Source organism: Triplophysa rosa, linkage group LG5 (assembly GCF_024868665.1).
Source record: "Triplophysa rosa linkage group LG5, Trosa_1v2, whole genome shotgun sequence".
Classification (NCBI taxonomy): Eukaryota; Metazoa; Chordata; class Actinopteri; order Cypriniformes; family Nemacheilidae; genus Triplophysa; species Triplophysa rosa.
Genome location: NC_079894.1, coordinates 13,202,056 through 13,218,526, shown reverse-complemented (window position 1 = coordinate 13,218,526; position 16,471 = coordinate 13,202,056). Strand labels below are relative to the sequence as shown.

The 16,471-nt window shown below is 38.3% G+C and overlaps 1 protein-coding gene across 15 annotated transcripts in view; it reads right to left on the bottom strand.

The window, feature by feature from the left end:
* ptprfb (protein tyrosine phosphatase receptor type Fb) overlaps positions 1–16,471 on the bottom strand; it is a 196,879-nt gene that overhangs the window by 30,218 nt on the left and 150,190 nt on the right. For all 15 annotated transcript variants that reach the window (XM_057333340.1, XM_057333342.1, XM_057333345.1 and 12 more), the window contains 6 exons: positions 11,127–11,244; positions 9,341–9,919; positions 7,341–7,438; positions 6,544–6,800; positions 4,838–4,919; positions 3,507–3,734 (listed from right to left, as the gene is read on the bottom strand). In XM_057333340.1, coding sequence (XP_057189323.1) covers positions 3,507–3,734; positions 4,838–4,919; positions 6,544–6,800; positions 7,341–7,438; positions 9,341–9,919; positions 11,127–11,244 — 1,362 coding nt within the window. The remainder of the gene's footprint in view (positions 1–3,506; positions 3,735–4,837; positions 4,920–6,543; positions 6,801–7,340; positions 7,439–9,340; positions 9,920–11,126; positions 11,245–16,471) is intronic.

Here is a 16,471-nt window from a genome sequence, read left to right as displayed (position 1 = left end):
GGAGGAGAGAGTTAAGTTTTCGCAGTCAGTAGGCGGGGATTTTTCTAGTGACGTAGGTACATTGTGGTTAAAGATTCGGACAGGTCATGGCTTGTTCGCGTGATTCGGAGTCGATTACCTTTTTTATAAGCTAATAACTTTGTTATTCGTTCACCTTCGGATTTACAACTTGGCAGATTGCTTACATTCAAACACGGCAAAATTAAACACTTCATGAAATGTATTTTTTATGATCTCGAGGAATGTACTCTTTAATAAACAGACGCTGCCAGCCGCATCTGAGGAAAGCCACAAACCGTTTCTTGTGTATATTTCTCCTGAAATTTCAGGTTTTTAATCTGCCTACGAGTTCCACAGACGGGACCCATAACACAGACACATTAGTGAAGCGTGCGTCTACAAAACGGGATTAAACACTTAAAATATAGCATTATGCACCAATGTTGTTTTGACTTTTACTAAACTGTCCAAACTTCTTATTAGTTACCAATGCAACAAGGGTACGAGCCTTATTTGTACAAATATTATTTATCTTTACCTCTATGTACATTCTTGCACATAAGGATTTTTATAAAATGCTAGTTTGCACAGCGTCCATAATCCTGTCTTGAAGTTGAAATGGTTTCTTAAATGTGGCCAGGGGATGGGGTTTCACCTTAGGACAGGTGCACTATACCGAAGTCTAACTTCTCCGTCTCCATCGCTCTTCTAATCTGGTATTGGCACAAACTCGCGCCCATTATTCACTGGAGTAATTTCCGGTCACGTTTTTTTCCTTGCAATGTTTTCATTATTTTTTTACTCAGTAACGGATGTGATTTTAAATATAGCGAAGTACAATACATCACACAAATCATACTTATGTAATTTTACTTGTACTTATTTTAAAAGCTACTTAAAAAAGTACAAGTACACAAAAAACCTACTCAATACAGTAACGCGAGTAAATGTAATTCGTTACTTTCCACCTCTATAATATATGTACTGTATATGTAATATAAATATGATATTTTACTTCACACTTGTGTTGTTTGTGTCCAAAATAAAAAATCTATCATTTACTCAGTATACATTTCTTTGTTCGGATGAACACAAGGAAAGATATTTGGAAGAATGTTTGTACGCAAACAGGTCTTGGTCACCACTGACAACCACAGTAGGAAAAATTGCTTGATAAATGTCTTTGTTCTGTTGAACACAAAAGAAGATATTTTGAAGAATGTAGGAACGCAAACAGACTACCATTGTCATTTTTCCTACACTGGTAGTCAATGGTGGTCAGAACTGTTTGGTTACAAGCATTCGTCCAAATATCTTTCTCTGTGTTCATCAGAACAAAGAAATTTATACAGATTTGGAACAACTCGAAGGTGAGTAAATGATGACAGAATTTTCATTTTTGGTTGAACTATCCCTTCGAATGATATGAAATATGTTATATTGGTTTAAAATGGTCCATTTTTTCTGGTCAAAAGTGACAAAGAATCACAAAAACAGAAACAGACATATCAAACCAGCCCACAAAAATCAAATGACAAAATCTGAAAATGAATATGAAAGCCTATTTGTAAAAACCATAAGGACTTAAATACAAACTTTTAGCATTTTGAGAACGCTGTGTTAAAAGCCAACATGTTTCACAGAACAGACAAGTGAATAAATAAATAAATATCACCCGGAGTCCTAGAATACGAACTCGAAATCCATCGAGCGGATAGAACGGGTATTTGTCCTTGAGGCAGAAGAGGAGCAAGTTAATGACATCTTAGCTCTGTGGTCTCAGCGCAGGATTTCTGCTAATGTAAACAACACTTTATCTGACAGAAACAGCTCGGCCGCCACAGGCCGTCATCTGGCTTTACCAGCCACTTTGCTCTCTCGGTTTGGTTCTTATGTTTCTCTTTAAAAAGCAGCACACCACTCTCTAAAGTTCTCTCTCTCTCCTCTGGACATCCTCTCTAACCCACCTCTCTATCTTTCTCTCTCGTAACATCTTCAGCTTGCTTGTGCTCGCTTGTTTAAAACGATTCTGCTTACACACTCTATCTATCATTGGATTTCACACTCCTCTAGGCTTGTTTATCTGCCTCAGGTGATGCTAGTACACACAGACAATCAGTCTTCCGCCTTTTCTTTACATTTTATACCTCCAGGGACAGGACCGTGGCCTGTGTCCTTCTGTTGGACTGTGACACTGGGTCTTAATTTCTGCCGTGTGCATTTGTGCACATAGACACATTATTGTTTGTCATTGTCCCACTTTTCTTAAAGCTATTGTGTCTTTGTGCCATTGTTGACAAATCCATTGCAGGAAAGCGACAGGAGAGCCGAATGCAAGATGTGGGATGCTGGGTGTTCCTCTGAGATAGTGTTCTTAGGCCACGGACAAACACATATGCTTGTTCTTTTAAATCTTACATACTCCAAAGTTGTCAGGTCATTTTTTATTTTTACTTCATTAATTAAACAAGCATGCACGTGCATCCCAACAATCTCTATGGATCAGAAATCTCTCGCAGAGGTTTCCACAAGGGGACAGAGAGGTTTATAGTGTGGAGGAGCGGCAAGGCTTATGAAATGCTGAGTATGGAAGCTGTCCCCTTCATAACGCATGGAGGACAGATTAATGCTTAAGCTTTAGGGATACTTAAGACCCAGCTTCAAGAGAATCTGGACAAGCTTCCGTGCTCCCAAAGCCCAGCTGCGCAAATCCATTCTTCTGCTCCATCCACAGCGCAGAGACGGAGCCTTAAAATGCCAAACACTGCTGACACTACCATGAGAGGAAATTATTCATATTTATTCAATTTATCCTCTGGAGATCAGGGCTATAACTTTCAGCCATGATTATTTCCAGGGCTGAGAGGGTGCAGAGTTTGATTTCTTTGATTTAAGAAGGTGGAAAGGGGCGAGAGGGACTGAGGGAATCATTGAGGCGTTTACGCTAATGCTTGTTCTACAAATAAAGCTTATTGAGTTTTACTGCTTATTAGGACAAAGCTTTGGCATAACTCACAGACGCATCAAGGCACGTGTGTTCACAGCATATGCAAAAACTGCCTGAATGGTTGAAGAAATGTATAAATGAATATGCTAAAATGTTAACTTTGCATGATTCATTTGCAAGTGGATCTAGTGGATCTTTACTGGTTTGCACTGATTTAAAGGTGCAGTAAGTAATTTCTGAGAAACATTATTGATATTTTAAATCGATAACCAAACAAATACACCCCTGCGTTTATTGCCCCTCCCTCAAAATAGCAAACACATGCTCACTCTCTTCCTCATCATGAGTGTATACGCCCTCTATTGCTGATTGGTTGGTATGTTGTGGTGATTGGTCTGACCCACACAATACTTTTTTCAACACACACACACAAAACAGACAGTCATCAAATATTCATGAAAATGTTTGTCTGGATGTTCATTTCAATTTTTAACAGCATAGCTTAGATTTCTTACTCAAAATGTATTTTATATTCTGTGATGTCATCAAGGCTGTGTACCTGTTTCTCATTGGCGATGACAGGGTACTGATCCTTGAGTTCAGCCATGACAAAGCACAGGTAAGGCTGGTTGTTAGGAACCGGCCGATTGAAGAAGCCATTGTAAGTCTTTTCATCTCCCAGGGTGAAGGTATCTGGGAGATAATCCAGCTTTGCGGTGATGTATGGCCTGACGGTGTCTGTGTGACGTCGTCTCCTGAGAAGAGCTCCCTCACTAGACTCCAGAAGCTGGAGAGGGGATCAGACACAAGTGTAGTATATGAGACTTGTGGCTTTTTGCCATGTCTACTAGCTTGGAGGCAATATATATGTATACATGTAAACTGTACACGTGTACACCTTCATTTTGCTAAAAGTTCATGTACAATTTATGGCAAGGTTTTACAGACAAGGTTTATCTTAAACCAGGACTAGGCCTTAATTAAATTAGGATATTTAAGTAGCTTTTATTAAAATGTCTCAGATAAAAACATTACTAGTGTGCATCTTGAGACCAAACAATGGCAATTAAATATTTTAAGATATGTCAGGGTAATTTCTTTTCAGTTAAAGTGATCGTTCACCCAAAAGTGAAAATTCTGTCATCATTTGCTCACCCTCTTGTCATTTCAAACCTGTACGATTTTCTTTCTTCCGCAGAACACAAAAGAAGATATTTTGAAGAAAGTTGGTAACCGAACAGCACTGGACCCCATTCACTTCTATTGTATGGACACAAAACCAATTCAAGTGAATGGGGTCCAGGTAACAGCATTTTTCAAAATATATTTTTTTGTGTTCTGCGGAACAAAGAAAGTCATACAGGTTGATGAGAAGAGGTTGAGTAAATGATGACAGAATTTTTATTTTTGGGTGAACTATCACTTTAAGACAGTGTCTTAAGCCTTCTCTGTGAAACCGGTCATAAATGTTCAATTTCTTGAATGCGCTAAAAATGGTGAGACATATTCTATGTTACACAGCGTTTATTACAACTTATTGTCGCAGTCTTCCGAAAACTCGGATGTCCAAATTCCGTTTTTCAGGAAACTGTACTTTTTAAATGATTAAATACACTATGCTGTCAAAGTTGAAAAGCACTTTTCAATAGTTTTTATTGGTTAGATATTTGCAAAACCCTGTGACAAACATAAAGGGAGACTAATAATAATGATTTATGGCAAAAAAAAAAAAATGGAGATACAAGGTTTCAGAAGAACAGCAGCGATATACAAATTACAAACCATAGTTCATATGATGTAACAACATCAATACAAAATTCTATATACCTATCACAAACTTCCAGCGTTAAAAAACTTTTCTCTCTAGAAAGAGAAAAATCTAAAACTTACCTCATCAAGTTCCATCTCATCAGGATTAGCCCATTTACGTGAAGATGTCAGAGACACTGGTACGACCACGATGTAGCACCACCTACACAGAAAGAAATGTTTTAAGCATATAAACCTTTAGTGCTCTCAACCACACTACAAACCAAAATGTCTATTACACAAGTCAGAAGTGTATAATATGACCCATTCCACTTGCTTGCCAGGTAATAACCTCAGTTCATAATTCCAACAAAACTGGTTTCAAATAATCTTGTTATAAATTCAGAGTGCCAGTGAAGCGCTCACGAATGAGGTGTCAGGTGGTATGGACAAGCGTAACTTCTTGAGAACAGCATATGAACGCTCATAATAAGGCTGGGGCTTTAATTTAGCTGGTGTGTGAGACGAGAGCCATTTTGAAAATAAGCTCTCCCGTTCATCCTTGCGCTGCAGCGCTCCGCCATTACTGGAGAACAAAGTGCTGTGTCGTACAAGAAATCCCACATCAATCAGCACCCCTCCAAATGCCAATCTTCTCCTAGACTTTCTCATCCTCAACACACTGGTAATCTTTTTACCAATCAAAAAAGGCACTCCGGAGCACAGCCCTGTTTCTCCTTCTGGGATTGGCAACAAGATCTGAAAAGGTTTTTTTTGACCACACTGCACCGGCTCTGATTTTGCAGACGGTCATAAGGTCAGAGAAGAAATTCCCCGGTTTTGTGGTTCAGCCACACATTAGTTACATTTCTTTTTAGGGAACGTAATTGGCTTTGGACTCCGAATCGAGCTCATTCTCTCCAAGGAAACGAAAAAATGATCTCCACTTTGCTTCCATTGCCTCTTCATTCATGAGTGAACAAGTGTTCAAAATAACATAAACATAAGAGCCCATTCTCATGCATAAATGATTACAAGGCGTTTTAAAAAGGTACGTCAAATGAAGGGCCACCACCCAAAGCCCGGCGAAGCTTTGGTGAAGAGCACTTAGCGGTAATGATGGGCTCTCTGTGGCAAGAACGTGAGAAACAGCACCGTGTCTCTTTTCTACAGGCAGAACGTGCTCATATCCTCCATCGTGACAGGTTGAACTCTGGTCGTGAATGGTCTCGAAGTAAGAGGTTGAGATATATCTTCCCTCCAGCTAAGACTGCAAACAGCATGTTTTGCACAGTCACTGTAACCTGACAAGGACCTTCTTGTCGATGGAAAAAAAATGGGCTTCTCGAGAAGGTCAAACGTAAAGCTAAAATACAGTAGCATGATGTTACTCTGGCTTGAAAAAGAATGTGCAGCGTTCGCACGACGGTTGTTTGCTGAGGTGGATAGATTCTGTCTGAGCGTCGGGGGGAATAATTGCATGGTAATGGTGTGTGAGCTACATCGCAGAACGGAAAGCGTGGCGCCGCTGACCCGACTAGAGCTGCAGGCGTTACTCTGGGCAGCAATACTGCACGCCTATGGATTTATGAGGCTTATATAGAGGAAAATGAAGCGACGGCAGAAATGATGCACGATTATGACAAAACCAGAACTGTTAAAGTTTCAATGATTGAGATTGAAACTTGCAATTATTATTTATACACCTTATATTAAAACACTTATTTTATGTGGAAAGACTACAAATCATCCAAATCAAGCTCAATATTCTTGATTGTTTGTGCAACCCTTAGAGGCATGAAACATGATATATCCCATTTTACATGCGAGAGTACTGCAGTACTGACCTGACAGGTGCCGTGGTGGGCACTTTGGGCAGGTTTACTGTGAATTTTCCGGTGCTGGTCTGATCTGGTTTGTAAAGGACCGGTTTGGATTTGAACAGGTCTGGCGCGGTGCGGATGGACACCTGCTGCTGCAGACCCCCAGCACTGTTTCCTCTGCTCATCAGCACGAAGGAGTAATCTGTATCCGGCTGCAGACGCGTGATCAGCTTCCTCTTCAGGTTGCCCTGCACCTCCACGCTCTGCTGGTTATAGAGGATCTGCGGGAGGGAGAGGTTCAGATTTCACTCAGTCTCACGGCTCACTAAATCTAACAGCCCTCCTAAAATGACTAGCTCAGTTAGCCTTTCATTCAGTTTCATTTAACTGAACCCACATACAGAATCTGATAGCATTAACAGACCATATACCCACACAGTCACTTTCAGAGATGGAAAGCGTGTGCTGTCCTTTGGTCTCGTTGCATTGGGACATTAGCGTTATGGTTTTATGCTAGCGGTGGGCTTGAAGAGAAACCACACAGACTCAGGTTCACTGGAGGCGAGAGAGTGTTCTGACAGCCTTTCCACAGCGTTTCAGCACGCTGACCTACAGCGTGACTCGCAGCTTCCCTTAGCCGCATGCAAATGTACAGAATCAGCAGTTACAGTAGAAGCCTAATGAGTAACATTACAGCCATTGCAGACAAATCTGTGTAGAGAATTATACGGCTGGCTAATAAAAATATCTTGCAAATATTCATGTTTGAACTGTTATCTGCAGCCCAGATAAGGAGTACAGCAAATGTGTTTTTTTCTCACCTTAAAAGGCACTTGAGATTTGTAGTTTTCTGGTACCTCCCAGGTAAGAAGGACAGACGTTTTCATGACAGCTTTGACACCAAAACTTGTAGCAAATGCTATTGGACAGAAAGAGACAAATACATAAACTCAGGGTTTGAATTACGTATACAGCCGCAGAAAAATCCAAGAGACTAATCCAAATTATTATTATCTTTTTCTGAATTTACTATTTATATGTATGTGTTTGGGTAAAATTATCATTTTTGTTTCATTCTGTGACCAACTAACAATATTTCTACCAAATTTCAAATAAAGATATTGTTTCTATTTGCATTTATTTGCAGAAAATGAAAACTGGAGAAACAGGTCAAAATAACAGAAAAGATGCTCTGTATTTTTTCACACCTCAAATACTGCAAAGAAAACAAGTCCATATTCACTTTTAAGCAATACGACGGTAATATATGTACATGTATTTAGGAAAAGTTCACAGAATGAAACAAAAATGATCATTTTATCTAAACACATACCTATAAATAGTACATTTTAAAATCAGACAAACGGTCTTTGAAATGGTCTCTTAATTATTTTCGCAGCTGTATGTTTCATAGAGATTGTTTAAAGAAAAAACATCTCAAAACTCTCTCAACAAAAAACAAAAACAATACCAAGAGAAAGAATTGGTACACCTACTTAAAAGGCAACATAAAACTCATTGCACTGAGATGCTATTCCATAATGAAGCTCGGGGCGACATTTGAGTTTACTTGAATATTTGCGAATCAGGAAAATTACATATCTTCGCTGTCGGGCGGAATCCTCGTATCTCCAAAACCATTATTTTTCAGGAAGTTAAAAAACTGCATATTTTTTGAGTTATTAAACATTGTATCGTTAAAGTTGGTATTATACCTTATATTGCTATCATATACTGTTGTGTACCAACATTAACACAACATTTCCCCAAAACCATGTTTAATCGGAGATACAAGGTTTATAACTTGGGAGCAGGGAGATACGAGATTACGCTGTCATTGATAAGAATGGTACGGACACAGACGTCGCTGCTGCCAGCAGTGTTCATCAAAGTCTGCGGTCGTGTTGAGCCTTTTGACAAGAGACGAGGCTTTAGAAGCTAATGAAAGCTAATGATTGTGGTTACATACATCTTCCTAAACTCTATTTTAAAGGTTTAAGAACTATAAGTGATGTAATACAAAAAAACTATGAGCTGACTAGGCTGTCTAATAGGCGGAAATTAGCCGAATCTGCTCGCAAACTTACCTTCATGGCTCACGGGCTTCCTTCTGCACCGAAGCATTACAGCTATGGATTTTTAACAAAACAGGCCTACTCAAATGTATCTAACCTAACTATTTTCACTCGTTATTGTCTAAAAAACTTTCAATCAGGAGACGTAATGCCGAGAAGCTCCCGCGGAGTGAAGAAATGGAGTTAAGAGATTTGCTCTCAAGCTGTTTTCAACACTTTAGATTGGTTAATAATTTGTAAAAATAACAGACCCACATGGGGACTGACCAATAGCATCGATTTGTGAAAAAATATTAAATTGACCAAATTTGGACATAGGAGGTTTCCGCCCGACAGCGACGATATGTAGGACATCCCAGTTTCATATAAAACAGACCCCCAATGTGAGGATAATTGGATTTTTAATAGTCCATCTCAAGACAGCGAATTTATCACAGTGTTATTACGAGTGTGGAAAATTGGCTGCACGTATCAAGCGTGCGTAATAAGGTAACATAATAACATTCATTGTTTATCTGGGGATTTAGACATGCCACTGCTGTGACTAAATAGACGACATGGAAATTCCATCTTAATTCCAAACGCATCATGATGGAGAAAGTGTGAACGTGATCTTTTAGGAAATGTGACTGGGCATGTGTGTGTTAAAAGCAGTGCATGAATTTTAATCACATGAAGTTACGTTATTTACGTGCGTTACCATGACTTCTAAACACAATGAGCATTTTTGCAATTTAAACACTAACCGGGTGATGTAGACATAGTCCTGCTCTGTATACTTGGGCTTATGGGACCAGGTCCCTTGTTTGTGAAGGCTTGCACACGGATATCATAGGTGGTGTCTGGGCGAAGTCCTTGAATGGTCATCTGGGTGTCATTTGTGTTGACTGTGCTGTTTAGCTTGCTGTTGATATCACGGTAGACTACTTTGTATTGCGTGATACGGCCATTTCGCTCAGACAAGGCAGGGGGTTCCCAGGACAACCGGGTGGTGGATGTGGTTAGGCCTACTACACGCAGGTTGAGTGGGAACCCGCTGGGCACATCCTCTGGAGTGATGATCTCTTTTACGTACTCCTCTCCGGCTCCCGCCCGGTTCCTGGCGCTAAGCTGAAAGCTGTACGTGGCGCCCTTATGCAGGTCAGTGGCGGTGTAGTGGTCATCTGAGCGGGCGAACTCGCGGACCTCGTAGGTCTCTTCCTCTAGACGCTTGTATCTCAGACGGTAGCCAATAAGCTCACCCACCATGTCCTTGGGAGACTGCCACTGGATCAGAGCTGTGTTGCCGATGGTTGTGCTGATGATCATGGTGGGTTTTCCAGGCACTGTGGGAGGCAGAGTAAAGAGACATTACGAGGTTATTGTGCTGGACCTCTTATAGTGCACACCGTGATTACACATCAAATAACCTCCACGAAAAGTGCTTTTGCTCTTTATTTGATCTCAACGATTGTATTTTTTTAAATTACAGAAATATCCTTCTGAACTTTAAATGTCAAAACTTATTCTGGTATATAACAGTAAGACAGACAAATCCTGTTTGGTAACTAGTTGAGAGAAAAATAAAGGATTCTTCTGGTACAATTTTGGTAATATAAATAAAATGTTTCCAATTTCTGTACTAGCTGAGGGAAAATATGTCTTGCATGAAAAAGTGATTCAAGCTGTTTTGAAACAAATGGCACCAGACATTGATGTAGAGGTCATTGAAAACTTTTACAGACCCATATACTGAATATAAATGTCATTTTCAACTCAATTAACTTCAGTAATGTAAAATATTTAATAGTGAATTGAGACATTAAAAAGCGGTTGGGTTTAATTCTGTCCTTTTGATTTTTTTCATCGTCTTATTTCCTCCTACATTTTATTTCTTTCCTTAGTTGTAAATAAATACTTAAGTTTTAAATATATTTTTTGTTTTATATTTTAGCTTTACATACTGAATACTTTAGCTTTCATCTTTACTTTTCCTTACATTTTACAGTTTTATCTAATATTTATATATCGCTGCTGTCCTTCTGAAACCTCGTATCTCCATATTTCGTGAATTTTATTTTTTGCCATAAATCATTATTATTAGTCACCCTTTATGTTTGTCACTAGGTTTTGCAAATATCTAATCAATAAAAAGTGATTGTCAAGTATGTAATAATTTAAAAAGTACTGTGTTTTTTCCATTTTCTGAAAAACTGTGAATTTGGACATACAAGGTTTCAGAAGAACAGCGACGATATGTACAGTTTTCATTTCACTGCTAGTTTTATACCTTATATAACCATAGGTGTGCATGACAAAATAAATCTTGAATCTTGCACCATTAGGAATTGATTGGATTGGTAATGCAAGACATGATTAGAGGGGAGGAGTTAAAAAACAACTTGATGACATCGGCTTCAAAAAATAAACGGTTTATTGGGTGTGGCAAGTTACAAAAATGACAAAGAAAAGCAACATGGATTGAAAAATTGCACAAAAGTTGTCTAAGGTGTAAGGGGGAGACGGTGAGGAAAAGACAGTGCCAGTGAGTACCTGCACCAGTAGTAGTGATGACTTTAGCTTTGCTGCGGGCTCCGTCACCCTTGGTCGTATACGCTGCCACGGTTACAGAGTAAGAGGTCTCAGAGAAAAGTCCAGGAATGACTGCCTCCTGTTAAATGGAAACAAATGTGATCCCAAAGACATCGAGACAGTTTTAACTAAAAACCCTCATTCCATTCCCACTGGTACACACAGACCATAAACCCTTCAACAAACCACACACACCGATGCTTAACCATTCCACCCTTCCTGTTTTAAAACCACTGGACACACTTTGTGTTTTCGTTTTTCAGTTCTTTAGAACAGTTCTTTAGAAGGCTTCGAAAAGCTCCTTCTATAAAGAGCTCTTCCAAGCCTAAAGAGGAACAACCAAAGCAGTCGCACCATTCATGTCAATGTTCCCGCTTTAAACCAATCATGAAACCTTTTTACGAGGACACTTACTGAAGAAAATCGTTTAAAGGCTTCTTTCATTCCATTTCCATCTCTGAGTTTGTTGAGATGTCCTGAATAAATTAAAACAAGTTTCTAAAAGGGTTTTGGTGTTGGGCTGCAAAGGTCCTCATAAAAAGTTGCTTGTGTAAGTCCTTGAAGTCACCTTTATGGTGTTAGCATCTGGTTACTTGTATATTAATAGTGTGTAGCAAAACACTGACACATCTGGTGGACATCAAGAAGCAACCTGTGTGTGCATTTGAACAACTCACACAAACACAAGACAGAAAGAGAGAGAACATCAAACACAGCACACGCAAGCACCTGTAGGAACGCGTGCACACAAACAACACGCAAACTTGTTCAGGGTTAAGACAATGCTTTTCATGACTTATTTTCAAAAAGCATTTGATGTAAAACACCTGCATGATTCAGCATCCAGTCAACAGAAAAATATATTTTGTCTTTAATAAGGCTTTTTCACAATCATTTTCTAGTTCTCTTTCAAATCAGTCCAGACAGGTCCCAGTTGCACGCTGAAACGCATCCAACCTAAATTAATTCAATAACCAAAATTAAACTCTTTAAACCTTGTGCCATTAATCCACTGCTATTCATCCCCCTTTCAAAATGAATATGCAATATGAAAATCAAACTAATGCAGGGAATAATGTCGGTAAAGCCTACAGTTAAACAGGTAATCTCTTTTTACCGTTCCTGCAGGATACCTGCACGTACCGCAATAAAAAATCCTTAAACAACGCACACATCAGTGTAGCCTCACACCAAAATAATGAACCACACATGGAAACAACCCAAAGGTCATAATCTAACATATGTTCCTCCACCACACACATACAAAAAACCCCATAGCTCTCACCGTATATATTACCCACGTGCCCGCATATCGTCTTGTAAATGAAGTTCTTTAAAAAACAGCATTTTAAGAGCTTCTCGTTAGCCCTTTTAGCGACTTAACTGGTTGTCTTCCATAATTAAGGTTTAACGTTCAAATTATAGCACTACATTAACCAATAAGTGCCCAGTGTTTTACAATTTTCTCGTTTTAAATAAAGACCGCTTAGTTTGGTTTCTTCTCCCGCAAAAGCCCCAAAGAGCAAGAACAAGGGATAAAATGTAAATGATTCGATAAAATTTAAATGACCTTTTAAGTTTAAGCCTTTATTCGTCACTTTAATCATACAAAATCACTTTTTATAGGCAAAGCAATTGCATTTTCGTCTCTCGTTTTCTCAGTTTTAAATGGAGCTCTTTTATCAATTCTCTGTAATTCTACAAGGGAACAGCTTGCGTTGCCAGAGAGCTAAAGTTTAAGTAAGGGGGGTAGACAAAAGTGTGTGATTAATACACTAGGGCATGTTCATTTTATATGTTATATATTTAAAGCAGTATGCTCTAAGTTTTGCCTACTGAAGATATTTTGTACAGCAAGCTTGTAATCTCGGTCACATCAACGATAGTGTTATTCTTTGTTTTTTATAATAATAGTTTTGACTAGGCTGAAATTGAGAGTAGATCATGTCAGTTGTTAAACAAAAAAAAAATAACAACATGATGTTAATTTCAATTGTTGCATAGTTTTTACATTTAGTTTAAACTATTCCTGTCGAACCCAAATAAAAAAACGAGACCACTTCGAATTTTCATTTCAAATCAGCATTTTTAGATGTATCGTGGTCATTCCAGCCCAGTGTCTGTTGAATTTCAACAAAATCAAACCTCAGGAGTCACAAAGTCAACCAACAGCAATGTGAAAGACTGACAGCATGACAAGACACATGAAACTGTGATAAAATCGAGGTTATTACAGAAAAAAGAATTTTCTAACTTTTCCTACATACATGCACAAATATTTCTGTTGTATTGGAAATTTGGGAGAACTATTGTTAGTAGTTTACGAAATGAAACAAAAATGATAATTTTACCTAAACGCATACCTATAAATAGTAAATTTAGAAAAACGGTCTCTCAAATAGTCACAAAAAAAATTCTGCGGCTGTATATGCATGCGTTTTGTATATTTATATGTACAGTATATATAAATGCACACACATACATGCATAACAAATATTTACATACAGTATTTATCAGAGGTGGGACGAAGTCATTGTATTGCAAGTCACAAGTAAGTCTCAAGTCTTTGCCCTCAAGTCCCGAGTCAAGTCCCAAGTCAAGACCGACAAGTCTCAAGTCAAGTCCCAAGTCCTACAGTTTGAGTTTCGAGTCCTTTCGAGTCCCTTTAAAGCAAACCCGGTGTATAGAGAGATGTATGGCTTAATGCGTTGTAATAGCCTTACACTACTAGCATTTGTCGTTAGAAACCCATCAAATATTTTCAGTTCTTAAAAAAAACCCTAAATGTAATACTCATTTTAACCTAAGGAGGCCGCCATGTTCTTTTTCGATGACGTAAACTGGTTGCAAGCACAGCTAGGCAGCCAAACTAAACACCGACACACTAATCAGTTCTTCAGTAAATATAAGGTTCTGTAGGATAATATATATATATATATATATATGTGTGTGTAACAATGTTCACAGCAAGGAAGGAGGAGGGAACCGGCGAACGTTGAACAACAAAACTTTAATAAAATAAACAAACAACAAAACGAAACTAAAATGCCGGCGGTTCCCGGTCACACATAATAAAACATAACGTAAAGTCCAGGCCTGGTTCTCTCTCGTCCTTTACTGTTGTCGCTCCTGCTTATATAATGCTAAAAAAAGAAAGAAAATAAAGAAGCTATTTGGTGTATTTTCCTACATTTTAATATTGTTTGTCAGAAACAACACAAACGTGCATATTACCAAAATCATTTCGAATTTATCATATACACGATGTTTTAGCCATTATACAATGCATTTTATCCAGATTTTGACTTTTTGATGTTGATTTATCCACATCAGTAGCCTAACGTTATTGTCTTCTCTCCCTCGGTCATTAGCTGACGGGGGCTAATATTCACGTGTGCTCTAATACAGAATAAATAACCAAACCACAAGCATTATTATTGTGTTTATCAGTATATTCTCATAATGTATAAAGTATACGATTACGGTGGATGCTGATGTCTTAAATGTCTCAAAGGCGGTAGTTTAAAGCTATGATTTAATGCACGCTCACTTTGAACAGACGTCTAATACTGAACGCGTTCTTTTATGGCTGGCAGGCTGGCTTGTGTCAAGAGAACATACCGCCACCTACTGTCCCTGTGTGTTTGTATATCTGATCTTATGTTTTACGTGTCATATTTTACTGTTATATATGGAAAACGTGTGTGCTTCGCTGTTGCGAAAGAGAACAGGTTTAGGTCGCAACCATTTGACATCACGGATTCTGACGCAAAAAATAGCGGCCTCCTAGTAAAAATATTTTTTCAAAGTTTATGAATACTGTGACAGTTACACTGTTTTTTTTTATTTCACAATTATAAAGTCAATGCCATTGTTCATATATTAAGCCATACATCGCTCTATACCCAGGGATCCTTTTAACGTGTTTGCAATGTAACGTTAACAGTGAGTTTACAGTCTCATTGATTTAACTATGCAGCTAGCAAAGTTACTTAGCCGATAAGCTAACGTTAGCGTCATTCAAAACTTACCGTTCTTTGTGCAACTTCAAATGTCGAACGAAGTTAAAAGTTGTTGCGTCTCCATCTGTAATCTTCGCCCGTATGTTTTGCATATTGCAGTTCGTTTTTTGTTGACCACCTCGTAGTTTTTATAGCCGAACGAAACTATCTTTGGTATCATTTTTGCCAACTGACGCGTTGTTTGACAGTTCTTCTTCATTGGTTGTCCTGCAATTTGATTGGATGGATACTGTCGGATCAAAACAACGTGGATCAAAATTGATTGGATGTTGTGCCGACAACACACACACACACACACACACACACACACACACACACACACACACATGCACATTAACACAGAGAGACATAGAGCGGTCCACGTCAACATACTTTTTAATCTTTGGGTTTTGGGGAAAGTAGCAAGTCTTTTCAAGTCAAAAGGCTCAAGTCCAAGTGAAGTCACGAGTTACTGATGTTAAAGTCCAAGTCGAGTTGCAAGTCTCTTTACATTTTGTCAAGTCGAGTCAAAAGTCATCAAATTCATGACTCGAGTCTGACTCGAGTCCAAGTCATGTGACTCGAGTCCACACCTCTGGTATTTATACATTCCTAGTTAAAAATAATTTATATTATGTATAAATATAAACATATATTTCACATACTTCTTAAATATATACAGGTATGTTTATGTATTCATATATAGGCTACATATAAAGATACATGCCACACACACAAAAATGCATTATTTAATTAAATCCAAAAAATACTAGATAAAAAACCCCAAATACAGATATGCTTAAGAAGATTAAATAAATTAATTAATTCATTTACTGGAACTTTCACATGGCTGCTCTGAACAGACCCTGAGGTGAAAATTAACGTTTCTCACCTTTGATAAATCTAAAAACAGCCTATTAAAACCTGTCTTTTTTGTGTCTTTAGAGAGTTAAGAAAATTGTTTTGTGACTATACAGATGTTGTGTAATTTGTGGTGTGACAAAGGCATGGGTGTGCTTTTTATATATGTGTTTGGAAGGATCTATTGAGGATACAATTTACGCAGCACAGGCTGTGATCCGTGAAAAACAACAACACACCCAATAATGTTCAATGACAACCACAGCTTCTGCCAAAATACCATAGTTATACAGTGAGTTACTGTAATACTGTAACCCCGTAATCTATTAATGACATGACTGTTATTTTCTTTTCTTTTTTTAATAAGGAACTGGCTAGTTACCCATTATGAGTTGCACAGTATAACTGTTGTAACTATGATATTTTGTCTGAAACTACTTGGCT